This window comes from Crocuta crocuta, unplaced genomic scaffold, assembly GCF_008692635.1.
Source record: "Crocuta crocuta isolate KB4526 unplaced genomic scaffold, BGI_CrCroc_1.0 scaffold154, whole genome shotgun sequence".
Classification (NCBI taxonomy): Eukaryota; Metazoa; Chordata; class Mammalia; order Carnivora; family Hyaenidae; genus Crocuta; species Crocuta crocuta.
Genome location: NW_027530545.1, coordinates 4,252,355 through 4,278,406, shown reverse-complemented (window position 1 = coordinate 4,278,406; position 26,052 = coordinate 4,252,355). Strand labels below are relative to the sequence as shown.

General features: G+C 35.6%; 1 protein-coding gene across 4 annotated transcripts in view; it reads left to right on the top strand.

Moving 5' to 3' along the window:
• RIF1 (replication timing regulatory factor 1) overlaps positions 1-26,052 on the top strand; it is a 66,375-nt gene that overhangs the window by 7,978 nt on the left and 32,345 nt on the right. For 3 of the 4 annotated variants that reach the window (XM_077767775.1, XM_077767772.1, XM_077767773.1), the window contains exons 8-20: positions 1,416-1,508; positions 5,933-6,071; positions 9,123-9,274; positions 10,721-10,838; positions 11,701-11,874; positions 12,090-12,200; positions 12,884-12,946; positions 13,206-13,306; positions 22,525-22,611; positions 22,963-23,036; positions 23,813-23,993; positions 25,255-25,362; positions 25,724-25,873. In XM_077767775.1, coding sequence (XP_077623901.1) covers positions 1,416-1,508; positions 5,933-6,071; positions 9,123-9,274; positions 10,721-10,838; positions 11,701-11,874; positions 12,090-12,200; positions 12,884-12,946; positions 13,206-13,306; positions 22,525-22,611; positions 22,963-23,036; positions 23,813-23,993; positions 25,255-25,362; positions 25,724-25,873 — 1,551 coding nt within the window. The remainder of the gene's footprint in view (positions 1-1,415; positions 1,509-5,932; positions 6,072-9,122; positions 9,275-10,720; positions 10,839-11,700; positions 11,875-12,089; positions 12,201-12,883; positions 12,947-13,205; positions 13,307-22,524; positions 22,612-22,962; positions 23,037-23,812; positions 23,994-25,254; positions 25,363-25,723; positions 25,874-26,052) is intronic. The other variant, XM_077767774.1, reaches the window with a different exon arrangement.

The window sequence follows — 26,052 nt, the reverse complement described above, 5'->3', positions numbered from 1 at the left end:
AGCAGAGAGCCTGACACAGGGCCCAAACTCACAAACTGAGATCATGGCCTGAGCTGAAGTTGGACACTCCACTGGCTGAGCTACCCAGTTGCCCCAAAAGGGATTGCATTTCTGGAAAAGGGAGAGCATTAATTTGAGTGCTATTTGGATTGTTTGAACACAATCCCAATAGGTATAAATTTAAAGCACATAAGTGCATGTAATGTATACAGTTTCCTAATAACTTTTCTACCTTTATTCTTGTAACAAATATTTATTTAGCACTTGTTATATGCTGGGCATTGTTTTAGACACTGATTATAGCAGTGAACAAAAGGAGTTTGTGGAGTGTATTGTCTAGTGGAAGAGGCAATAAAGAATACAGTATATTCAGTAAAGAGCATGAAGGAGAACAGACTAAATAAAGAGTGCCATTGTAGAGGAAGGGTGAGGCAGTCAGGGAAGGAAAAAGAATAGAATATTTGAACCATGATTTGAAAGTGGTATAGGAATTAGCTACTTGGATAATATGGAGTAAGTTCATTCCAGGCAGGAGAAACTGTGAGAGCAAAGGGCCCTGTTCTGATGGTTGTATGTTGTTTAGTGTACAGTGAACACTGGGCAAGGACAGTATGATAGAGTGAATGAGGGTGAGAGGATAGATGATATTCAGAGAAACAGAGGGCCAAATCACATAGGACCTTGGGGATATTGTAAGGAATTTTTCACTTTGTTTTATTGAAAACCGCATTTGAAGGTTTTGAGTATCGAGTGTTATATGTACTGACTTGGGCTTTAAAGAGATTGCTGTGCCTGTGTCGAGAATAGACCCTAGAGGAGTTGAGTAGAAGAAGGGAAGGTACTTCAGAGGTAACTTCAATAATCCAGGTGTGATGAGGAACCCTTCCAGATTTTAAAACCTTGGATTTGTTTATTTTTTAAAATTACTGTCACTAAGTCTCATGGTAATGTTTGGAGCCTAATAAAGTAGCTCCGTTGTCTTTGCAAGTTTTTTTCATTTTGATAAATTTATTCTAAGAGTATATATGAAATTCCTCATAAATTTGAACTAAAATGTTCTTAGGTGTCTGTTAACCGTGAAGCTATTAATGAAGTTTTAAGAGTGAAAAGTTAAAACATTATCATTTGAACTCTCATGATATACATGCTGAAGTTTTCAGGGAAACGTATATTGGTAGAAAAATATTAAGCTCAATTGAAAGATGGAAGAACAGATTTGTGGTAAGACAGTTATAGTAAGATGTTAACTGTATGTATTTGTATTTGGAAATTCACTGTAAAACTTTCAGCTTCGCTATATGCATGGAATTTTTTCTCACAAAACATTGGGAAAAGCTACTCAACTGGGATAGTCTGATACTACATATTTTGTTTTCCAGGAGTCTTTTGGTAAATGTTTTTGCATTTCTTTGCAGAAATTACTTTCAGAACTCCAGAAGCTATTTATGAGTAAGAATGAGACTTATGTGTTAAAATTGTGGCCTTTGTTTGTCAAACTTCTTGGGAAGGTAAGCCCACAGATAATGAATATAGTTCACAGTTTATACATGTGAGTCCCTTTCATTTCTTAACTTTACATAGTGGAGTTGATCCTCATATTCACATATGCCATAGATGTAAATTCAGCTGCTTAATAAACTTTGTTTGCAAACCTGCTGTAAGTACCTCTGCTTTTCCAGTGAGTTGCAAATCTGCAAAATGGCAAAAATCTGAGGTTCCACCCCTACCCCAGTGTGCAGGTTCCCAGCTGAGGTAGAGCAAGGTTATGCTATGCCTTTTTATTTGAGTGCTCAGTATTTGTTTTTAAACAGATGTCCTTTTCATAATCCACTTAGTGACATATTATTCACGGTTTTGTGCTTTTTCTTGGTGAATTTAGTTTTAAATGACCCTCAGGCTTTGTGCCAAAGTGTTGTCCATGGTTCTTAAGCACAGGAAGATTGTGTGATGTGCCCTGGGGAGAAATTACATATATTATTTAAAAAAATTTTTTAATGTTTTTATTTATTCTTGAGAGAGAGAGACACACAGGGCTTGAGGGAGGGATGAGCAGAGAGAGAGGGAGACCCAAAATCTGAAGCAGGCACCAGGCTCTGAGCTGTCAGCACAGAGCCCGACCTGGGGCTTGAACCCACTGACCACAAGATCATGACCTGAAATGAAGTCGGACACTTAACCAACAGAGCCACCCAGGCTCTGGGTGAAATTACGTGTATTAGATTAGATGAGCTCTGTTCAGGCATGAGTTACAGTGCTGTTGGCTGTGAGTTCATTTTTCATGAAACAGTACATACGGTGTCTTTAGACAAATAAATTGTTTTTGATGTTGATTGGTTGACAGAAAAGTTTCTCCTAGGAACCTAACCCTGCATCTTCCCTAGGAGCCATGGCTCAGTACTTGCTAATACAGTGTTTGTAGTAGACTTTATAGAACTTTGGTGAATAATGAGGATCGACTACATGTTCTGTCTTTAAGCCAGGTTTTGTGTGTGTTTGTTTGGTTTTGGTTTTTTGGTTTTTTTCAGGGGTGGGGAGCTGTTTTTGTTTATTGTGATGAATAAACATTTATTATAACCATCCTAAGTACATTTCAGTGTCGTTAAACATACACTCAGGTCTTGTAAACATCACTGCTATCTATACCTAAGACTTTTTAATCTCTAGTAACTTTATATGTGTTTAGCAAGAACTGTTTCTGCTCTCCTAGCCCCTGGTTTATTTATCTTTCTATATATAGCTTATTATGCTAGACATAATTTTTTCAAGTTTTATTCATGTTGTAGCACCTAACTAAATATCTTATGGCTGAATATTTCATGGCGTATAACTCAATCTGTTTACTCATTTGTTGACAGACATTTGAGTTATTTTTACCTTTCAGCTATTGTGAATGATTGCCATAAACATAAGTGTACAAATATCTGCTGTCTTCTCTACTTTTCAATCCCTTGGATATATGTATAAGAGTGGAATTGCTGGTTCCAACTTTTTCCACAGTGGCTTCACCATTTTACATTCCTACCAGTAATGCACCAGGGCTCCAGTTTTCCCATATTCTTGCCAAACTTGTTATTTTTTTTTTTTGATATAATAGCCATTCCAGAACATTTTGTTTTGTAAAACTGGGCTATTTTAATGTTTTTGACAATACATAAATAGTTTTCTTGATTACAGACATACAAGGCTGTTGACATACAAGAAACAATCATAGTAATGGTGGGATTTCCTGATTGGTGTACAATCTTCAGTAATTATAAGGAGTTATATGTATGTATGTAACTGCTGTCAAGCCAATGAAACTGTATCTCTGCATCCATCATTTTCAGGATTGTTAGTAACTTGGGTATATTTCTCCCAAATAACCTTACTGTTTGTGTCAAAATAACCTTTGGTAGTAATACCCAAAGTTGTATATAGTGGGGATAAAGGGTTTTTCTTTACACCATATGTTGAGGTAAAAGGTGACTTTCAGGCGGAGATGTTTTGTGTCAGCCTTCTTGAAACATAAGTCCATTGGCCTAATTAATCTTTCACATTTAGGTGGTTTTCATATAAATCCATTTCCAGTGGAGCAGACTGTATTTATAGCAACCAGCGTCATCTTTCCCTTTCCTGTTCCAGTAACTTAAAATTTGTTTCTTCTTGGACATTAACCTTGGACAGAGAGGGCCTTCCCATTTTCCTGCTTTCCCTTTTTGGTTTTAACTATATTTGAAAGTACTTTAGCTCAGGGCTGTCCCTCTGTGTCGAATTGATAGCAGGTATTGTTCCCTGTGAATCTCTTAATCACTCTTAAGTTTGGTGTTTCCCTTTCATACATTTTTTTTCATACTTTTTTTAATCGTTATTTTTTTTATTAGCATGGTGCTGTTTATGGTAGTGTTTTTAGCCTTCAAACCAGTTTGAACATTCGAGAGCTTCTTTCCTTCTTTTGCTTTTTCTCATAGTAATCCAAATGATATCCAAAGTAGTTATAGTGTAACTCAGTAAGTTGTTTTGTGGCTGGTGATTTTTTTTTTTAGAGAGCAAGAGCACTGGGGAGGGGTTGGGCTCTTTCTTCAGCACCCTCCACACCTAGCACAGAGCCTGATGTGGGGCTTCATCCCACAGCCCCGCTGTGAGATCATGCCATGACCTGATATGAAATCAAGACTTGGACATTTAACCAACTGAACCACTCAGGCACTCCTGCCCACTTTTTATTTGGGTGGTTTGTATTTTTGAGTTGTAGAAGTTCTTTATTTTGGATGTTAATCCCTTATCAGATAGGGGATTTTCAAATCTTTTTTCCTCATTTTGTATATTATCTTTTCAGTTGATACTGTCCTTTGGTGTACAGGAGTTTTTAGTTAGCTTGTTAATTTGTTTTTAAGTTTATTTTGAGAGAGAGAGTGAATGAGCAAAGGGAAGGGGAGGTAGAGAGGATCCCAAGATGTGGGTCTTGAACTCACGAACCATGAGATCATGACCCACGCTGAATCTAAAAGTCGGACACTGAACCAGCTGAGCCACCCAGGTGCCCAGGAGTTTTTAGTTTTGATGAAGTCTCTTAAAAATTAGATTTTCTTTCATTGCCTGTGCTTTAGGTGTCATAGACATGAAATTGTTGCCAAGTCCAGTGTCATGAATCTTTCTCCTTGTGTATATGTATAGGATTTTTATAGTTTTAGTTCTCATAACGTTTTATATTTGATTGATTTTTTTAGTTTATTTTTGTATGTAGTATAAGGCAGGGGTCCAGTTTTCATCCTTTGCATGTGGATATTCAATTTTGCAACACTATTTGTTGAAAAGACTGGTCTTTCTATATTGAATGGTCTGTTGACACCCTTTTTGAAAAGTCAGTTGACAGTATATGTGAGGGATTATTTTGGGGCTCTCTATTTCATTGGTCTGTATGTTTGTACTTAAACTATTACCATAGGCCTTAATTACTTCAGTTGTGTAGAAAGTTGGGAAGGCAGGAAGTGTGAGTTCTCCAACTTTATCCTTTTTCAAAATTGGTCTGGCTGTTTGGGGCTCTTTACAGTTCCATAATGAACTTGAAGATTGGCTGTGAAAAAGCTGCTGGACTTTATTAATAGAGATTGTGTTGAATTTGTAGATTGCTTTGTGTAATAATTGACATTTTAATAGTATTAAAAAATCTTTGTATACACGAACATGGGATGATTTTCCATTTATTTAGGTCTTTTTAAATGTTCTTCAGCAATACTTGGTAGCTTTTAGTGTAACAGGTCTTTCACCTCCTTGGTTAGATTTATTTCTAAGTTTTCATTCTTTTGGGTGCTATTGTAAATGGAAATAACCTGATTTCCTTTTCAGATTGTTTGTGGCTGTTGTGTAGAAATGCAGCTGATTTCTATGTGTTGATCTTGTATACTGAATTTATTAGCTCTAGTAGCTTTTACTTACGCATTCTCTAAGCAAGTTATTTTTTGTTATTTATATTCTGTTCAGTTTATATGTGATTTATAGCTGGTTGAGGTTGCGGTTTCATTTATAATGTATTTTTCCTTGTTACTCATTATTTACTTGCCATTTGTCCATTTTCTACTTAACTTTTTGTCTTTCAGTATATTAGAAAACGCTATTTTTATTAGTTTCAGGGTTCGACATTTCTTTTTTTAATTACTGATTTTTTTTTCTTATGGATACCGTTATGTTGGTAAAATTTGGGATTTATCTTAAACATTCCTCATTTTCCCTGGTATTTTAGAAATGTTCTGTGTTAGGCATTATGTATTTCATGGAGTCTTCTATTTTGTGATCCTGAGTTTTGAATGTACATACAGAATTCAGTACATTTTAAACTTCAGGTTTTTAAGACTTTCCATAGCTAACGTTGAATGAATTAGATACGTGGATAATAATAGTAGCTATACATTGTTTTAGGCAGGTAAATAACTTTGTAATAATTTTTCATTTTTAGACCTTGCATCGAAGTGGGAGTTTCATTAATTCTCTATTACAGCTGGAAGAACTAGGATTTCGTAGTGGAGCACCCATGATTAAAAAAATAGCATTTATTGCTTGGAAGAGTTTAATAGATAATTTTGCTTTGAATCCAGGTAAGTCCTATTTAAAATTTTTTATTTTTCTATAGATTTCAAGGTGAAAAGAAAAAAGCTTTTCTGATTATTTTGGGCTTAATATTGAAATAACCTATTAAATATTTTTTTTAAGGGAATAAACTTATAGCTAAAAATAGAATTAGAAAAGCTAGGCATTTTTGAAATTTACAGATAAAAAATTTATTTTAAACTGTTTCAAAAGCTGAACAAAATGACAGCTACCATTTCTGGCTTTCTTAGTATGTTCCAGCACTTAGTTGAGCACTTTGGGAACCTCTGATTTAATCATCACAACAGACCTGAGATATTAAGTGCTATTGCTATTATAGAGGTTAAGTAATTTTTCTATAATCCAGCTTTTATGATTAATTTTTAAAATATTTTTTAATTTTTTAATATTTTATTTATTTCAGAGAGAGAGAGAGAGCGTGAGCAGGGGAGGGTCAGAGAGAGGGGGAGATACAGAAACTGAAGCAGGCTCCAGGCTCTGGGCACAGAGCTCTGAGCGCAGGCACAGAGCCCAACGCGGGGCTTGAACCCATGAACTGTGAGATCATGACCTGAGCCGAAGTCGGACACTCAACTGACTGAGCCATCCAGGCGCCCTGAGAGATTAAGTAATTTATCAAATGTCACATAGCCAGCAGCTGGTAGGAAACAATTATGATTGCTATGGAACAAAAGTATCAGTGACTGATGAACATTTTTCTTTCAGGACCTTTAGAACAGTACCTAATAGTGGGTTATTACCATTAATATATAGAATTGACTCCTTTTGATTTACCTTAACTTTATCTTACTATTGCCTAGTGGAGGTATTTGATACATAGTTGACCCTTGAACAGTGTGAGAGTTAGGGACACCAACACCCCACCACAATTGAAAATCTGTGTATAACTTTTGACTCACCCGAAATTTAACTCCAAGTAGCCTACTGTTGACCAGAAACCTTACCAATAACATAAATTAGTCGATTAACCTGTATTTTGTATATGTATTATAAACTTTGGTCTTATGATAAAGTAAGCTAGGAAAAAGGAATGTTAAGAAAATTAGAAGAGGAAATACATTTATAGTAGTGTACTGTAAAAATAATTTGTGTATAGTGGACCCATATAATTCAAACCTATGTTGTTCATAGGTCAACTGTAAATATGAAAAGATATGTAGCCCCAAAGTAGGTCAGTATGAGTACTTACTTAACTGGATAGTTAGTCTTAGAAATAACCAGTATTAGATGTTTATAAGATCTGCTAAGTAATGTTGATTTCCTGCTATATTTTTCTCTGGCAGAGATCATTAATAATCCCTTTTTCCCTTTTTAAGTGTGTTTTATAAAGTGATTTTTTATTACCTGTAAATTTATTGAAATTATTGGTAAAAGTGCATTGCCAGGCACAAATTGTAATTGTAAATGTTACCTTTTTCTTTATGAACTGGTAATGTAAGTTAATGCTCCGGACTAAACCTGTTGGACTTATGTAAAAGGTTGAGCGTTAAAGCATAAAATAGACATAACTTAAAGAAGGTAAATAAAATGCTGTCTCATTTGAAATAAGTCCAGAGTTAAAAAGTCTGTCCCTGGTATTATGGATCCAAGAAGTCTTAAGGAATCAGATGCCTATCTTTCTCTTCTGTCATCTTCAGTGTGCCTTAATTATAGATAACAGGAAGGGGAGAGGGCAGAAAAGCAAAAATGAATTTCTTCTCAGCTGAGCAATCTAGAGCTTTCCAGAAATTCTGTATACAGTTCCCTTTAAATCTCATTGGGTAGAATGGCTAAATGGGAGACTGAGTAAAGAAATAAAACAATGAGTATCCATCACTGTCCTGAGTGAAAGAGGTCCTATAACTAAAAAGGTGGCAGCTTGATTTCTGCTGAAGGGATAGTATTGTGGCACTCCTCGTACATATAGTAGGAGTTCAAAAAGGATTAGAGTATTTGTTCACACAGTGGTTTGACTTTATTTTCTTTATAGAAATACTAATTGTGAAAGCTAAATGGTAAAATAGCTGTCAGATGTATTAATGCCATTCCACCAAATAACACAGCTGGACATATGCTTTAAAATCCTTGTTAAGTCTTTTTGATAATTTACCTGAGCACAGAGGTCTTTTTATGTGTCCCCAGTTGTGACACTCAACATGGAATATTAGGCTGAATAGTGTGTTGTGGAGGACTGTCCCATGTGTTGAAGTTTAGCAGTACCCCTGGGAGCACTCCACTAGATGCCAACAGCATTCTTGGTACCTCCTGCGTCTCAGGTCTAACAGCCAGAGATAGCACAGACAATGCCAATTGTCTCTTGGTGGGAAAATTGTCCCTGGCACACCCACAATATGTAGTAAACATTATTATTCTGTTTATTTATTTTTAATTTTTGCCATATTAAGTATATTCTAATACTGGCGTTTGTCAAAGTGAAAATTTGAGGTGTAACAAGAACAGTTAGTTTAAAAAAATTTTTTTTTAAGTATTTTCTTATTTTTGAGAGAGAGAGAGAGAGAGAGAGACAAAGCATGAGCATGGGAAGGGCAGAGAGAGGGAGACACAGAATCTGAAGCAGGATCCAGGCTCTGAGCTGTCAGTATATAGAGCTTGACATAGGGCTTGAACTCACAGACAGCGAGATCATGACCTGAGCCAAAGTGGGACACTTAACCCACTGACCCACCAGGTGCCACCTGAAATATTTTTTTTAATGTTTATTTTTGAGAGAGAGAGAGAGACAGTGCAAGCTTGAGTGAGTGAGAGGCAGATAGAGGGAGACAGAAACGGAAGCAGGCTCCAGGCTCTGAGCTGTCAGAACAGAGCCCCATGTGGGGCTCGAGCCCGTGAACTGTGACACTATGGCCCGAGCCAAAGTTGGACACTTAACTGACTGAGCCATCCAGGCACCCTTAAAAAAAATTATTTTTAATCTGTTCTCTTGCAATGATAAAAGGACACTTAAAATACTTAGTCTTAAAATTTAGTTTTTAGCAAAACCACAAAATTTAAATTTAACTTCTTACATGTTTTTACCCACATGCTTATTTTCTTTTAAGAAATATTATGCAGTGCGAAAAGACTGAAGTTGTTAATGCAGCCTTTGAGTTCCATCCATGTGAGAACAGAAACTCTAGCATTAACAAAACTAGAAGTCTGGTGGTATTTACTAATGAGACTTGGACCTCATCTTCCTGCTAATTTTGAACAGGTAATACAAGTTTTGGCTATAATTGGAGTTTTTTAACGCGTTCTTAAACTTATTTTAATATAATTTACTGTCCAGTTGGTTTCCATACAACACTCCATGCTCATTCCAACACATTCTTAAATTCTTAATAGTCTACTCTTTCGGTGTTAAATTTGCTGTGTTAGCAGACCACAGTATATAAAAAAAATCTTTTTTTCCTAATGCAGAATATTTTATTTCCCTTGAAAGATTTTCCAGTTGTGTGAAATGGAGCCTCTAAGCTTTCTCAACCAGCAAACACTCAGATATCTCTTCTTACTCTAAAGTCATTTTGAAAGATTTTTAAAAGGAAATTTCATAACATTTAGAATGTAATTGAGAATAAAATCAACACTACTGAAGTAGAAATCAAGTGCTACACTGGGTTGATAAGAAATTGGATCAGTTCTTATTTTTTGTAACTTTCTAGGTTACATAATGGTAACAAATCTGTCTAATCTGAGGACCGTAGGCTTTGGCCCTCTTCTTCCTTGATGGTCACGTCATCGGTGGCCACTATGGCGGACCTGCTGCGGCCTAGCAGCAACTGCTTCTCCACCCCTACTGGTGCCATCTTGCCAACTGCCCTTGCTGGCATTTAGACATAAGGTTTAATCCCTTTCATACCTTATTTTTGCAGTGAATCCCAGTTTTGGCTTCTGAATATTTGTACCATAGTAAACGTGGATAGCTCTGATAATTCCTTTTATCTTTTTCATTTCTTTATCTGGGTTTTTGGAGTACATTTTACTTTTAAATCTGTAGTTTTGGTCTTCTCATCTTATATATATAACTGCATAGCAGTGAGTATATTCTTGGGATTTTATAATATACTGGAATTTTTAGCAAGTTCATAAAATTTTAATTAATGTACTAAAGATTTTAAACTTAATAGCATGAATTAATTAGAATTGGGCATTAATGGTAATATGTAACTGAGGTCATAATTTTTCCAAATTCTACCATTGTGAGGTCCTAGTAGGCTTATCTTACCCAGTTGTTCCACTTGTTCATTGGTTGAATTTATGCACTGTCTAGATTTGATTGATACCAGAATGATCTTAGAAATGAACTTGAGGTTGTCTTACTTCATATTTCCTTAGGGTCCATTTTTTCGAAGCTTAAAGTCTGCACCGATAGTACTAAAACTCAGGCATTATTTATGAGTATAATTTCCCATTTGGAATTTAGTAGTGAAACTTACAGGTAGTACACATTTACTGCAAATGTAGTCGTAATAAAAATTTTTACTTTTCCAATTTTAGTATTTAGCCAGTGCATCCAAACAATAACCAGCAGGATTCAACATACCAAAAGAATTTAGATTGCTTCTTAAATTTAACTGTATTATGCAAGACTTTAAAAAAATTATGGCAAGTAGGTAGTTTAGCAGTAGTTTTCCTTTCTTTTTGTTTTTACTCCTAATAGGTGTGCGTGCCTCTGATTCAAAGTACAATAAGCATCGATTCTAATGGTTTACCTCAAGGCAGTTCATCTCGTGTAGCTCCTTCTCCAGTTTTAAATCCTATGACTCCTATACACAAAGGTAAAGTAGACATACTTGGTTCTTTTTCTGTTTTTAAGAAGGACTTGAATGAAGCCTTTGCTCAATGTTATTCATATAAAATGAAGCACTTCATAATTCTGGTTTCCTAATCACAAAATCCATTCTATACTCTTGATTGTTTTCCTTATGTGTTACTGTTGTAATTGCATTGTTGTAGTTGGAAGATTTGTTTTTCTACTGTATCTGTGAGATGTATTACAAATGACTGTTGAGTTTGTTTCAGAACCAGAACCTTAAGAGTTATTGTTAAAAACAACAGATCTTAACAAGATGTTTTTTAAAAAGTGGGTTAATATATATACCATTGAAAGTGATTTGCTGTATATTATTTTATGTTATTATAGTCAGATTTTTTTGTTTAAATGTTAGAAATGTCTGCATATTAATATTTCAAAGTATGGATTAATGCTTGATAATTATCTTAATGTAAATGGTATGTGACAGGGGCTCCTGGATGGCTCAGTCTGTTAAGTGTCCCAACTTAAGCTCATGTCATTATCTCGTGGTTCGAGCCCCACATTGGGCTCTGACTGGTCAGACCCAGGAACGTGCTTCAGATTTGTGTGTCTCTCTTTCTGCCCCTCACCTGCTCATGCTCCATCTGTCTCTTTCTTTCAAAAAATAAATTATAAAACATTAAAAAAAAAATAAATGGATGTGACAGTAATCTTATTTTTAACCTGCTAATTAATTAGGAACTCTTGTGGGTTTAAACAAAAACTCAACTTTATTTGAGAAAGTATTTACTTTTAAAAAAATATTTTGTTGAAGTAAATAAAATATGTTCATTTGGTTAACTAATTTAGCATATATAACTTTTCCCTCCCCCACCCTTTTTTAGGTGCTTCCCCATATGGAACTCCTGTAACTCCTCGGATGAACTTGAGTTCAAATTTTGGTGGAATGGCCACAATCCCCTCTATTCAACTTTTGGGACTAGAAATGCTGCTTCATTTTTTATTGGGTCCAGAAGTCTTGAGTTTTGCTAAGCAAAACAAACTCGTACTGAGCTTAGGTATTTACTTTTAAAAAACTATTCAGAGCACAGTACTGTGCATTGGGGTGAGAAGACATCTTTTTTCCCCACAGATAAAATATTCTATAATTATGTATGATATAAGCATATGTCTTTTTAATAGAAAACACATCAGACCACCTAAAATTTTATATTGATATATTTATTTCACAAAGCTTTGGTTTGACATGATTACCTTTTTTTCTCTTTTTTAGAGCCTCTTGAACATCCATTAATCAGCAGCTCTTCTTTTTTTTCCAAACATGCAAGTACACTTATCACTGCTGTTCATGATAGCTTTGTTGCGGTTGGAAAAGATGCTTCTGGTAAATATTTAAGAGAAGATTTTATTATTTGTTTAAGCCTGTGTTTATAAAAAATAAAGTAGGAAATATTTATGCATTGCTATCTTTTGCCCAGATTGTGCTGCAGGAGCTTTACATATAAATCATTTAATTCTCAGAGTAACCTTGTTTGTTAGTCCATATTTCAGAGGAGGAAATTGCTTTGTACAGAGAAGTAAATAACTTGTACAAAGTCACATGGTAAGTGGTGCAGCTGTGATCAAACCTGGGCTCTATGGTTCCAGCATCTACACTCAAAACTCCGGTGTTTCATAGCCTATAGGATATTGTGAAGAAATTTCAAAAATGAAATCGTTGCCTATTTTAACTGGCTGGGAAATTTTTTTAGAGGTTTTCGGGTGTCCTTTTGAAACTTTTTTTTACTTCTGTCAGAAGCAAAAAGTGTTTAATAAGGAAAATACAGGTACTAGAAAAGAGAAAATAATTACCCTTCGATTACATGACCTAGTGTTCATGTGTTACAGTTTGAAAAATTTTTCTTTAATGTTGTGGTAGTGTTTTCATAAACTGATTACAAGATTGAATATTATAATAATTCTATTTTAAACTAAGAATTACTCAACTTCTTTAGCATAAGGATAAAAAGGTGAGGCTTTATAGCATTGTCTGTTTTTTAAAATAGTAGTATTTGTTTTGTTTGGCAGAAGCGGTTGTCAATGCTATTTGGAAGGAACTAATTAACTTGATGAAATCAGTCATTGAATCAGGTAACTACTGTAACACTGATCAAATAATTTTTATAGAACTCTATGAATTGTTTGGCTTTTATAAATAAAATTATTTTAGAGACAATTTTTGATGTATCCACAGACTTTAATTTTCTTTTAAACAAGGCTGTTTATTGATTTACTTTAAAAGTTAGTTTTTCTTAGCTAAATACATGTTTTGTCTCTAAAAGTACTATATTTTCAGCCCTAAAAATACTTGAATGTTTAGAACCACATTTTTCCTTTTACTTTTTGATAGGTAACAAAAAAGAGAGACCAGGTTCTGAAGTTTTGACCCTCTTACTAAAATCTTTGGAAAGCATAGTAAAGTCAGAAGTATTTCCTGTATCAAAAATACTGGTAAGTAAAATAATTCTGTGCTGAAATTTAAAAATCATATTCTGAAATTGAAATTTTTATTGGAGATACTTACACAGATGATGTTTTTAGAAGATATATCAAGTTTTTATCAGCAATTTGGCCCTGTAATAATGTTATTCCATTGACTTCAGAATCATTTGAAACCTCAATAAAGTAAATGACTACTGGCAATACAGAAATATTCCACTGTCATAGGAGTGAGCCATACAGAGAAAATTGGGATAAAGGACATGAAACGTGAACTGAAGAAACTCAGCTAAACATTAATTTTACAGGATTGCCAACCTCCATTAATTGTTAGTTTGTACATTTGAGAAATATCTGGTAATAATCTTGTGGAAATTTTGCAATTTAAATTAACTCTCTTTAACCAAGATAATGATTTTGGTATTAAACTCCTTTTTTATTTCTGTATAGTAGAGAAGGAAAAAGTTGGAAATACTTTTTATAATAGTCTCCCAAGATAAACTGCAGATGAAGTCTTTATGTACTGGGACAGTGATACCTCCCCCTCTTGCAGTAGATCATAGTGGTTAATAGCAAGGGTTGGTTGGAGCAGACTGGTTGAATTGCAGCCCAATTATTTATTAGCTGAGTGAACTTGGGCAGTTTACTCCTTTACCTTTTGTAAGGGGAATATAATAGTATTATAACTAAGTTAATATGTGAAGAGCATGATAAGCCAGAAACAAAATAAATGAGTCCACAATTTATTGGATACACAATTAATAAATAATGCTATTTATTATTATTATTATTATCAGTGTGAGAGTGTGAAAGCATATCTTCACTAACATAACCTTTTCTATTTTTAGGTTTTTTTTGTTAAGGGAGGGAGGGAGAGAGCAGATTGCACATAGGAGGGGCAGAGAGAAAGAGGGAAAGAGAGAATCCCAAGCAGGTCCCACACTGTCAGCACACAGCCCGATTTGGGGCTTGACTCTTAAAACTTGAGATCATGACTTGCACTGAAACCAAGAGTCAGATGCTTACCATCAGCACCCAAGCACCCTCAACTTTTGTGTTATATCATTATGTCACTNACAAACCGCGAAATCACGACCTAAGCGAAAGTTGGACGCTTAACGGACTAAGCCACCCAGGCGCCCCTATAATATTTTTGAATGGCAGTTTGATAGGCTGTCACACTTGAGAGGTGTATCTTTATTTTTTTGATTTTTTTATGGTTAGCATTTTAAATTTTATTTTTCATTTTTTAAAAAATTTATTTTTAATTTACATCCAAGTTAGTTAGCATATAGTGCTACAGTGATTTCAGGAGTAGATTCCAGTGATTCGTCCCCTATGCATAACACCCATTGCTCATCCCAACAAAGAGTCCTCCCAAATGCACCTTACACATTTAGTCCATGCCCCCACCCACACCCCTTCAGCAACCCTTAGTTCTCTGTATTTAAGAGTCTGTTCTGTCTCTTTCCTTGTTTTTATATTATTTTTGCTTCCCTTTCCTTATGTTCATATTTTATATCTTAAAGTCCTCATATGAGTGAAATCATATGATATTTGTCTTTCTCTGGGTGGCTAATTTTGCTTAACATAATACCCTCCAGTTCAATCCACGTAGTTGCATGTGGTAAGATTTCATTCTTTTGAGTGCTGAGTAAAGCTCCATTTTTTAATATATAAATATATATATTTTTATATACACACACCACGTTTTCTTTATCCATTCATCCGTCGATGGACATTTAGGTTCTTTCCATACTTTGGCTGTTGTCGATAGCACTGCTATAAACATTGGGGTGCGTGTGTCCCTTTGAAACAGCACATGTGTATCATTTGTATAAGTACCTAGTAGAGCAGTTGCTGGGTTTTAGGGTAGTTCTACTGTTAATTTTTTTGAGGAACCTCCATACTGTTTTCCAGAGTGGTTGCACCAGTTTACATTCCACTTTTCTGCATCCTCACCAACATCTGTTGTTGGCCTCAGTTACTTTAGCCATTCTGACTGGTGTCAGGTGGTATCTCATCGTGGTTTAATTTGTATTTATCTCATGATGAGTGGTGTTGAGCGTTTTTTCATGTGTCTGTTACCCATCTGGATGTCTTTGGAGAATTGTCTGTTCATGTCTTGCCCATTTCTTCACCGGATTATTTGTTTTTTGGATGTTGAGTTTGATAAGTTTTTTTATAGATTTCGGATACTAACCCTTTAGCTGATTTGTGACTTGCAAATATTTTCTCCCATTCTGTCAGTTGCCTTTTATTTCTGCTGATTGTTGTTTCCTTTGCTGTGCAGAAGCTTTTTATTTTGATGAGGTCCCAATAGTTTGTTTTTGCTTTTGTTTCCCTTGCTACCTGAATAAGAAGTTGCTGTGGCCAAGGTCAAAAGAGTTTTTGCTTCCTTTTTCATGTAGTTTTTTTTTTTTGGTCAAATCGACTAACATACAGCATGTACAGTGTATTCTTGGGTTTTGGGGTAGATTCTTGTGGTTCACTGATTACATGCAGCACACAGTGCTCATCCCAACAAGTGCCCTCCTCAGTGCCCATCACCCATTTATTTCCCCTGTCTCCCACACCCCTAATTAACCCTCAGTTTGTTCTCTGTATTTAAGAGTCTCTTATGGTTTGCCTCCCTGCCTCTCTGTAATTTTTTTCCCCCTTCTCCCATGGTCTTCTGTTAAGTTTTTCAAGATCCATATGTAAGTGAAAACGTAAGATGCCTGTCTTTCTCTGACTGACTTATTTCACTCAGCATACTACCTTCCAGTTTCATCCATGTTGCTGCAAATGGCATGATTTCATTCTTTTTCATTGCCAAGTGGTATTCCATTGTATATATAAACCGTATCTTTATACACCAGTTGATGGACATTTAGGTTCTTTCCATAATTTGGCTGTTGTTGAATGTGCTACTATAAATATTGGGATACATGTGCCCTGTGAGTCAGCACTCATGTATCCTTTGGATAAATTCCCACTAGTGCTATTGCTGGGTCGTAGGATAATTAAGTTTTTGAGGAATCTCCACAGTTTTCCAGAGTGACTGCACCAGTTTGCATTCCCACCAATAGTGCAAGAGGGTCCTTGTTTCTCCACATCCTCGCCAGCATCTGTTGTTTCCTGACTTGTTAGTTTCAGCCATTCTGACCAATGTGAAGTGGTATCTCAGAGTGGTTTTGATTTCTATTTTCCTGATAATGAGTGATGTTGAACATCTTTTCATGTCTGTTGGCCCTATTTATGTCATCTGCCTGTTTCTTCACCGGGTTATTTGTGTTTTTGGGTGTGGAGTTTGGTAAGTTCTTTATAGATTTTGGATACTAGCCCTTTAACCAATAGTCATTTGCAAATATCTTTTACCATTCCATCGGTTGCCTTTTAGTTTTGTTGATTGTTTCCTTTGCAGTGCAGAAGCTTTTTATCTTGATGAGGTCCCAATAGTTCATTTTTGCTCTTGATTCCCTTGCCTTTGGAGATGTGTCAAGCAAGAAGTTGCTGTGGCTGAGGTCAAAGAGGCTGTTGCCTATTTTCTCTTGTAGGGTTTTGATGGTTTTCTGTTTTCACATTTAGGTCTTTCATCCATTTTGAGTTTATTGTTGTGTATGGTATAAGAAAGTGGTCTAGCTTCATTCTTCTGCATGTTGCTGTCCAGTTCTCCAAGCACCATTTGGTAAAGAGACTTTTTTCCCCACTGGATACTCTCTTCTGCTTTGTCAAAGATGAGTTGGCCATACATTTGTGAGTCCAATTTCGGGTTCTCTCTTCTATTCTATTGGTTTGTGTGTCTGTTTTTGTGCCAATACCATACAGTCTTGATTGCTGCTTTGTAGTAGAGGCTAAACCCTGGGATTGTGATGCCTTCTGCTTTTGTTTTCTTCTTCAATTTACTTTGGCTATTCAGGGTCTTCTGTGGTTCCATACAAATTTTAGGATTGTTTATTCTAGCTTTGAGAAGAATGCCGTGCAGTTTTGATTGGGATTCATTGAATTTGTGGACTACATTGGGTAGTATTGCTATTTTAACAGTATTTATTCTTAACAATCCATGAGCATGGAAAGCTTTTCCATTTCTTGGTTTCTTTTTCAATTTCCTTCATAAGTTTTCTATAGTTTCCAGTATATAGATCTTTTACGTCTTTGGTTACGTTTATTCCTAGGTATTTTATGGTTCTTGGTGCAATTTTAAGTGCGATCAATTTCTTGATTTCTCTTTCTATTGCTTCATTATTGGTGCATAGAATTGGCACTGATTTCTGAGCGTTGATTTTGTACCTTGCAACTTTGCTGAATTGAGGTATCAGTTCTAGCTGCCTTTTGGTGTAGTTTTTAGAGTTTTCCATGTAGAGTATCATGACATTTGTGAAAAGTGAAAATTTGACTTCATCTTTGCCAATTCTGATGATGCTAGGACTTCCAACACTAAGTTAAACAACAGTGTTGAGAGTGGACATCCCTATAGTGTTCCTGATCTTAGGGTGAAAGCTTTCAGTTTTTCCCCATTGAGGATATTAGCAGTGGGCTTTTCATAAATGGCTTTTATAATGTTTAGGTATGTTCCTTCTATCCCAACTTTCTTGAGGGTTTTTATTAAGAAAGGATGCTGTATTTTGTCAAATGTTTTTTCTGCATCTACTGACAGGATCCTATGGGTCCTAGCCTTTTTTTTTTTTTTTTAAACTAATGTGATGTATCACCATAGATTGATTTTGAATGTTGAACCAGCCCTGCAATCCAGGAATGAATTCCACCTCATCATGGTGGATAATTCCTTTTGTATGCTGTTGAATTCAGTTTACTACTATCTTGTTGAGAATTTTTGTACCCATGTTTATCAGAGATATTGGCCTGTAATTCTCCTTTTTTGTGGGGTCTCTGTCAGGTTTGGGAATCAGGGTAATACTGGCTTCATAGAATGAGTCCAAAAGTTTTCCTTGTGTTTCTATTTTTTGGAACAGCTTGAAAAGAATAGGTATTTACTCTGCTTTAAATGTCTGGTAGAATTCCCCTGGGGAAGCCATCTGGGAAAGGACTGTCATTTGTGGGGAGATTTTTGATAACTGATTCAATTTCTTCAGTGGTTATGGGGGTCTGTTCAAATTTTCTGTTTCTTATTTGAGTTTTGGTAGTGTGTTGGTGTCTAGGAATTTGTCCCATTATTTCCAGCTTGTCCAGTTTGTTGGCATATAATTTTTCATAGAATTCTCTGATAATTACTTGTATTTCTGAGGGATTGATTGTGATAAATCCATTTTCATTCAAATAAAATAAGATTTTATCTTATTTGTGGGTCCTCTCTGAGAAGTCTGGCTAGGAGGTTATTAATTTTGTTTATTTTTTTCAAAAATCCAGCTCTTAGTTTCATTGTCTGTTCTATGTTTTTATTTTTGTTCTATATTGTTTATTTCTGCTCCAACCTTTTTATTTCTCTTCTGCTGGCCTTGGGCTTTCTTTGTTCTGCTTCTAGTTCCTTTAGGTTGCTGTTAGATTCTGTATTTGGGATTTTTCTTGTTTTCTTTTTGAGACAGGCCTGTATTGCAATGTATTTTCCTCTTAGGACTGCCTCTGCTGCATCCCAAAGGGTTTGGACTGTTGTGTTTTCATTTTCATTTGTTTCCATATATTTTTTAATTTCTTTTTTAATTGCCTGGTTGACGCATTCATTCTTTAGTGGGATGTTCTTTACACATCCCAAAAGTTTCCAAAACTTTTTCCTGTGGTTGATTTCAAGTTTCATAGCATTGTGATCTGAAAATGTACATGGTATGATCTCATCTTTTATATTTACTTAGGGCTGTTTTGTGACCCAGTATGTGATCTGTCTTGGAGAATGTTCCATGTGCACTCGAGAATGTGTATTCTGCTTTAGTATGAAAAGTTCTGAATATATCCGTCAAGTTCATCTGGTCCTGTGTATCCTTCAGGGCCATTGCTTCTTTACTGATTTTTTTTTTTTTCTCCCCTGGATGATCTATCCATTATTGTAAGTGGAGTATTAAAGTCCTCTGAAATCACATTATTAACCTATAAGATTGCTTATGTTTGTGATTGTTTTATATATTTGGGTGCCCCTGAATTGGGTGATAGACATTTATAATTGTTAGCTCTTCTAGATGGTTAGACCCTGTAATTATGATATAATGCCCCTCTTCATCAGTTGTTACAGCCTTTAGTTTAAAATCTAGTTTGTCTGATAGAAGTATGACTACTCCAGGTTTCTTTTAACTTAACAGTAGCATGATAGATGGTTCTCCATCCCCTCACTTTCAATCTGAAGGCCTCCTCCGGTCTAAAATGAGTCTCTCGTAGACAGCAAATAGATGGGTCTTGTTTTTTTTGTTTGTTTTTTATCCATTCTGATACCCTATGTCTTTTTATATAGGCGCATTTAGTCCATTTACATTCAGTGTTATTGAAAGATAAGGGTTTAGAGTCATTGTGTTGTCGGTTTCATGCTTGTAGTGCTTTCTCTGGTCCTTTGTGGTCCTTGGAATATTGCACTCAGAGTCCCCCTTAGGATCTCTTGTAGGACTGGTTTAGTGGTGATGAATTCCTTCACTTTTTGTTTGGGAAAACCTTTATCTCTCCTTGTATTCTGTAAGACAGGCTTGCTGGATAAAGGATTCTTGGCCACATATTTTTCCTCTTCAGCACATTGAAAATTTGTTGCCACTCCTTTCTAGCCTGCCAGGTTTCAGTAGATAGATCTGCAGTTACCCTTATGTGTCTGCCCTTGTAGGTTAACACCCATTTGTCTCTAGGTGCTTTCAGAATTCTCTCTTTACCTTTGTATTTTGTCAGTTTCACTATGCTGCATCCTGCACAAAATTGATTCAGGTTAAGTCTGAAGGGAATTCTCTGTGCCTCCTGGATTTCAATGTCTGTCTCCTTCCCTAGATGGGGGAAGTTCTCAGCTATGATTTGTTCAAGTATACCTTTTGCTCCTTTCTCTCTCTTTTCTTCTGGAAATCCTATGGTACAGATATTATTACGTTTCGTTGAATCACTTAATTCTCTAATTCTCCCCCTCGGGGTCTAGAATTATTTTTATCTCTTTCTTTGCTTCATCTTTTCCCTAATTTTATCTTCTATTTCACTTATTCTCCCCTGTCTCTTCAATCCTTGCTGTCACCACGTCTGGTTTATTCTGCACCTCATTTACGGCATTTCTTAGTTCATCATGACTATTTTTTAGTTCCTTGATTTGCAGCAATAGATTCCCTGCTAAATTCTTGTTCAGTTATTTTGCTTAGATCAGTTTTGATCAGTTCTTTCGTAGTCGTTTCTTCCTGGAATTTCTTTTGAGGAGAATTCTTTTGTTTCATCATTTTGGCTAGTTTTGTGTCCTTTATGTGTTTTAAAAGCTTGTTATGTGTCCAGCACCTGCGAGCACTACTGTATTAAAGAGGTGTCATACATTGTCCAGGGCCTGGCCCTCCAAGAGGTGTTTTTTGGAGTGTGTTACTTGCTGTCTGTTGTTTGACTCTGGTTGCTTTATCTCCCTACTCGTAGTGATGTTTTGGATGCAACACCATGTGTGCTTTGATTTGTTCATTGAAGTAGCCCTTAGAGACTGAGGAGAAGGAAAAGAAGTATCAGTTCATGTATAGAATGTCCCACAAATCACAGTAATGAATCTCAGCTGCCCAACCATGGAACCTGCTGCTTTCTTGCTGCCTCTCCAGGTGGCGAGTCCCTCTCAGGATCTTAGCCTTGCAGTTGTTCCCTTTATGAGCTTTCCCACTTCACGTGAACATTTCTATCTCCAGGCTGGTTCTGGGAACTGCTAGGGTCAGCCAGGGTCCAGTCCAACTTTCTCCTGTAGGATTTTGATGGCTTCCTGTCTTATGTTTAGGTCTTTCATCCATTTTGAGTTTATTTTTGTGTATGGTGTAAGAAACTGGCCCAGGTTCATTTTTCTGCATGTTGCTGTCCAGTTTTCTTAGCATCATTTGCAGAAGAGACTGTCTTTATTCCATTGGGTATTCTCCTGCTTTGTCAAAGATGAGTTGGCCATACGTTTGTGGATCCATTTCTGGATTCTGTATTCTTTTCCATTGATCTGTGTGTCTTTGTGCCACTACCATATTGTCTTCATGATTATAGCTTTGTAATACATCTTGAAGTCTGAGATTGTGATGCCTTCAGCTTTGGTTATCTTTTTCAGGATTTTTTTGGCTATTCGGGATCTTTTGTGATTCCATACAAACTAGGATGCATTGTTCTAGCTCTGTGAAGCTCTCATGTTATTTTGGTAGGGATTGTGAGGTGTGTCTTCAGACCCTGTTTTTCGTTGGTAGTCCTTTGAAATACTTGCTTTTGGCACTAGCAAGTACATAATTCATTGCAGAGTATTTTTGTGGTATTTTGGAAAAAATGTCCTCAAGGGCCATTAATAGAAAAATGTTTGAATGAACTATACATGTTCCTGTAGTAGTTAAGAATGTCTATATAGGGGGCATCTGGATTATTTAGAAGAGCGTACAACTCTTCTAACTCTTGTTAGAATCTGCGAGCGAGTGAATGGGGAGGGGTGGTGGTGGCAGAGAGGGGTAGAGGGAATTCCAGCCATGTTCTCCACTGTCATGTGGAGTTTAACGAGGCACTAAGCTCAACTATGAGAAGAAGATCATGACCTGAGTCAAAATCAAGAGTTGGACACTTACCAGCTCAGCCACTCAGATGCCCCAGAAGAGCATATGACTTGATCTCGGGGTTGTGAGTTTGAGCCCCACATTGAGTATAGAGGTTACTTAAAAGAATAAATAAACTTAAAATGTTTACATATATTGATGTGAAAACTCCATAATATAATCAGATGAAGGTCAGTTCCAGAGTGTCTAACATATAATATAATTAATGGTATAAAAGTGTATATATATATATGACAGCTAGCCCAGGAAGTTGTTTCTCTGTGTACTAAAATACATGGCAATTTAGAAGGTCTAGGAAAATAAACTCCAAAGTGATAGCACTGATTTTTTTTGTTGTTGTTGGATAAAAACGACTTTATTATTTTGTTTTATAGTTCTGTATTTGAACTTTTAAAAATAACATATATTCACATTAATACATATTATTGTATTTGAAACTTGAATGGGAATGCATTTACATTAATGAATGAGCATTATTTAACAATAAATTGTTAAAAATATAGATTATAGATAACGCAGCTGGATTTTTACCAAGTATTTTTATGGCCTGTTTATAGCAAAACTTTTTATCTTTTTTAGGTCCTCATGGAAATTACAATTAAAGGACTGCCCCAGAAAGTTTTAGGTTCACCAGCATATCAGGTTGCTAATATGGATATTCTTAATGCAAGTATCTTAAATGTCATGATGTGATTAAAAATTGCCGGAAAAAAAAAAAGTTCCATGACAGTCGTTGTTGTTTTCCTTAATGTAGTGAAACATAGATTGAAGTTTTGAGAGAATTAAATTTGGATATGCTGATTATATTAAAGGGAAAACCTGCTATAGTAATAGGTTAATGTTAAGAAATACGGCACAACTAATGGAACTGTTTTTCTGAGTTACATAAGTTCTATAAGGAATGTTTTCTACTTGCTTATACATAGTAATAATGGTAGTTATTTGTTGAAAAACTTGGAACATAGTTGCTTGATTATGGTGAAATAAACTTAACTGCAATCTCCCATCTTTCTTCAGGGGACTCCTGCTTTGTTCTTAATTCAGTTAATTTTCAATAATAATCTCTTGGAATATGGTGTAGAAGATGAAAGGTAATTTATGGTTTTTTTTTGTTTTATTTTTTTTTATGTTTTATTTTTTGAGAGACAGAGCATGAACAGGGGAGGGGCAGAAAGAGGGGAAGACAGCATCTGAAGACAGGCTCCAGGCTCTGAGCTGTCAGCACAGAGTTTGACTTGGGGCTCAAACCCNCTTATACATAGTAATAATGGTAGTTATTTGTTGAAAAACTTGGAACATAGTTGCTTGATTATGGTGAAATAAACTTAACTGCAATCTCCCATCTTTCTTCAGGGGACTCCTGCTTTGTTCTTAATTCAGTTAATTTTCAATAATAATCTCTTGGAATATGGTGTAGAAGAGGAAAAGTAATTTATGTTTTTTTTTTGTTTTATTTTTTTTTATGTTTTATTTTTTGAGACACAGAGCATGAACAGGGGAGGGGCAGAAAGAGGGGAAGACAGCATCTGAAGACAGGCTCCAGGCTCTGAGCTGTCAGCACAGAGTTTGACTTGGGGCTCAAACCCAAGAACCGTGAGATCACGAACTAACCCAATGTGGGACACACTCAACCGAGCCACCTGGGCGCCCTTTAAACTAGTGTTTTTATAAACTTGGAAAGGTAGTTATTTGATGATGAGAGTCTTGAGTTATATACGATATCCTTTTTTAAAATTAAAAATACAAAATACAACTTGGGGCTTAACTGATTCTTGTTTCCTTGTCAGTTTATAGAATTTTATTATAGTTTAGCGTATTTTGGTTAAACGTGCTCTGGTTAATGCATGGCTCAACATTTTTTCTTCAGGTTTTTTCTTAATCTGGAAACACTTGTAGGCTGTGTCCTTTCTGGTCCAACTTCACCACTAGCTTTCAGTGACTCTGTTTTAAGTGTTATTAATCAAAATGCAAAGCTGTTGGAAAACAAGGAGCATCTCTGGAGAATGTGGAGTATTATAGTCACCCCATTAACTGAATTGATTAATCAGGTATGACATAAGTGCTACATATTTCCTGTAAAACTTAAGAAGTTTGAATTTGAATAGAAGATGTTAAAAATTTTCTCCTGTGGGATTAATTTCCTTTTCTTTATATTACTTGATTTTTTTTCTTTTCATTGCAATTCTGCCTTTTTCAAGAAGGTATAACTCAGTGGGGACTAATCAGCCCCATTGTTTCCAGTAGTGATTATAAAACCAGAAGGCTCAGGTTTGTTACATACAACTTTTCATATTTATATTCCAGCTTCTTTCATTATTTGTACTATAAGGAATAATGTTCATCTTGACTAGTCTGTATATTAACATTTCCATGGAGAAGCCACGTTGGCGATTGTGGCAAAGCCGTATAGTAGTAGTTACTGAGCCAGTAATCTGCTGAGAATTGACATTATTAGCGGAGTATGGAGTTCAAGTTTTGTCACTAGTAATGAATGGTTCATCAGCTGCTTTATCAGTCTTCAAATGAGTTTGTTCTGGGAAATACTCTGTTGTGATTCTGAAATAAAATGAAGATTCAACATTCATTAAGTAATAATACAATAGCCATTATTTTTACTACTCAATTCTGGATATCATTTAACATTCTTCTGGAAGAAAAAAGTTTACATTCCTAAATAGTTTTCTATTATTTGAAGGATAACAGTTCAAGTCCTTGCTTGAATCCTACCTTCTATGTATAGTAAAAGGTTTTGGACTTAACTCTGGGATTTTTTCTTAGGACTTACACAGTGCATTGTTTCTCAGGGTTGTTATAACACATTACTGTAATCTGATGGCTTGAAACAACAGGGGTTTAGTCTTGTAACTCTGGAGCCCAGAAATTCAATATCAGTGTGTTGGCAGGCTTGGTTTCTTCTGGAGCTCTGGAGAATTGTTCTACTCTTCTTCGTTGCTGGCAATTTTTGGTTGTTCCTAGGGTTATAGACACATCACTCTAATTTCTCCCTCCATCTTCACATGGCATTCTTACCTGTCTTTTTTGTCTAAATCCCTCTTTTCTTAAAAAATACCAATTTTTGGATCAGGACACACCCTAATCCAGCGTGCATTCATTTTAACTTGATTACATCTGCAAAGTCCCTATTTCCAAATGAGGTTATATTTGCAATTAGAGAGCTTAGGAGTTCACCACCTCTCGAACATCTCAGCACTGGGGGACATATTCTTACTACAAATAATAAGATGGTACTACATAGACTAGAAGTAGATGTTAATTTGTCTAACTTCTTCATTATTTTTCTTGTTTCAGACCAACGAAGTGAATCAAGGTGATGCCTTAGAACATAATTTTAGTGCCATATATGGTGCTTTGACTTTACCAATAAACCATATTTTTTCAGTACAGAAGTTTCCAGTGGTAAGGCAATGTCAGATTTTTTTTACTTCAAGAATTTACATTTTTCTGCAAATGTTATTTCACCCTTTATAATGAATACCTACAGTAATTTTTCCTGAAAAGAGATTTCCTTATAACTTTTAATTAGCTTAGAGTAAAATTAAAATGGTGAAGGAAGAGAGAAATTTCTCTTGACCTCTGATAATTGTGGCATTATCACAGTTCTTCAGATAGAATTCTGTGGGGGTGGCAAACTTAACTCCTGTATGCTTGTGTCTTCTATGACACCTTTAATGTACAGTGGCGTTTTAAGGTACATTCTATTAGGTGTTTTATATGTAGGTAAACATTTTAAAATTTTCTTCCTTACTGTTAATTTTAGGTCACCATGAAGACCTTACTTAGAACTTGGTCAGAATTATATAGAGCCTTTGCCCGTTGTGCTGCTTTGGTGGCAACTGCGGAAGAGAACTTGTGCTGTGAGGAACTTTCTTCCAAGATCATGTCCAGTTTAGAAGATGCAGGCTTTTCAGTGAGTTTATCCCATACCGATCTTGGTTGTATTTAAAGAATACTTTTCAAATAAATTGAGATGACATGTGTGAACTATCATTTATTAATGCTTTTAGTTGGTAAGTGACTAATATATAAAACAAGTAACAGCATGCAAAACAATTTTGTGCTTTTAGTCTATAAGACTTGAAGGTCCGT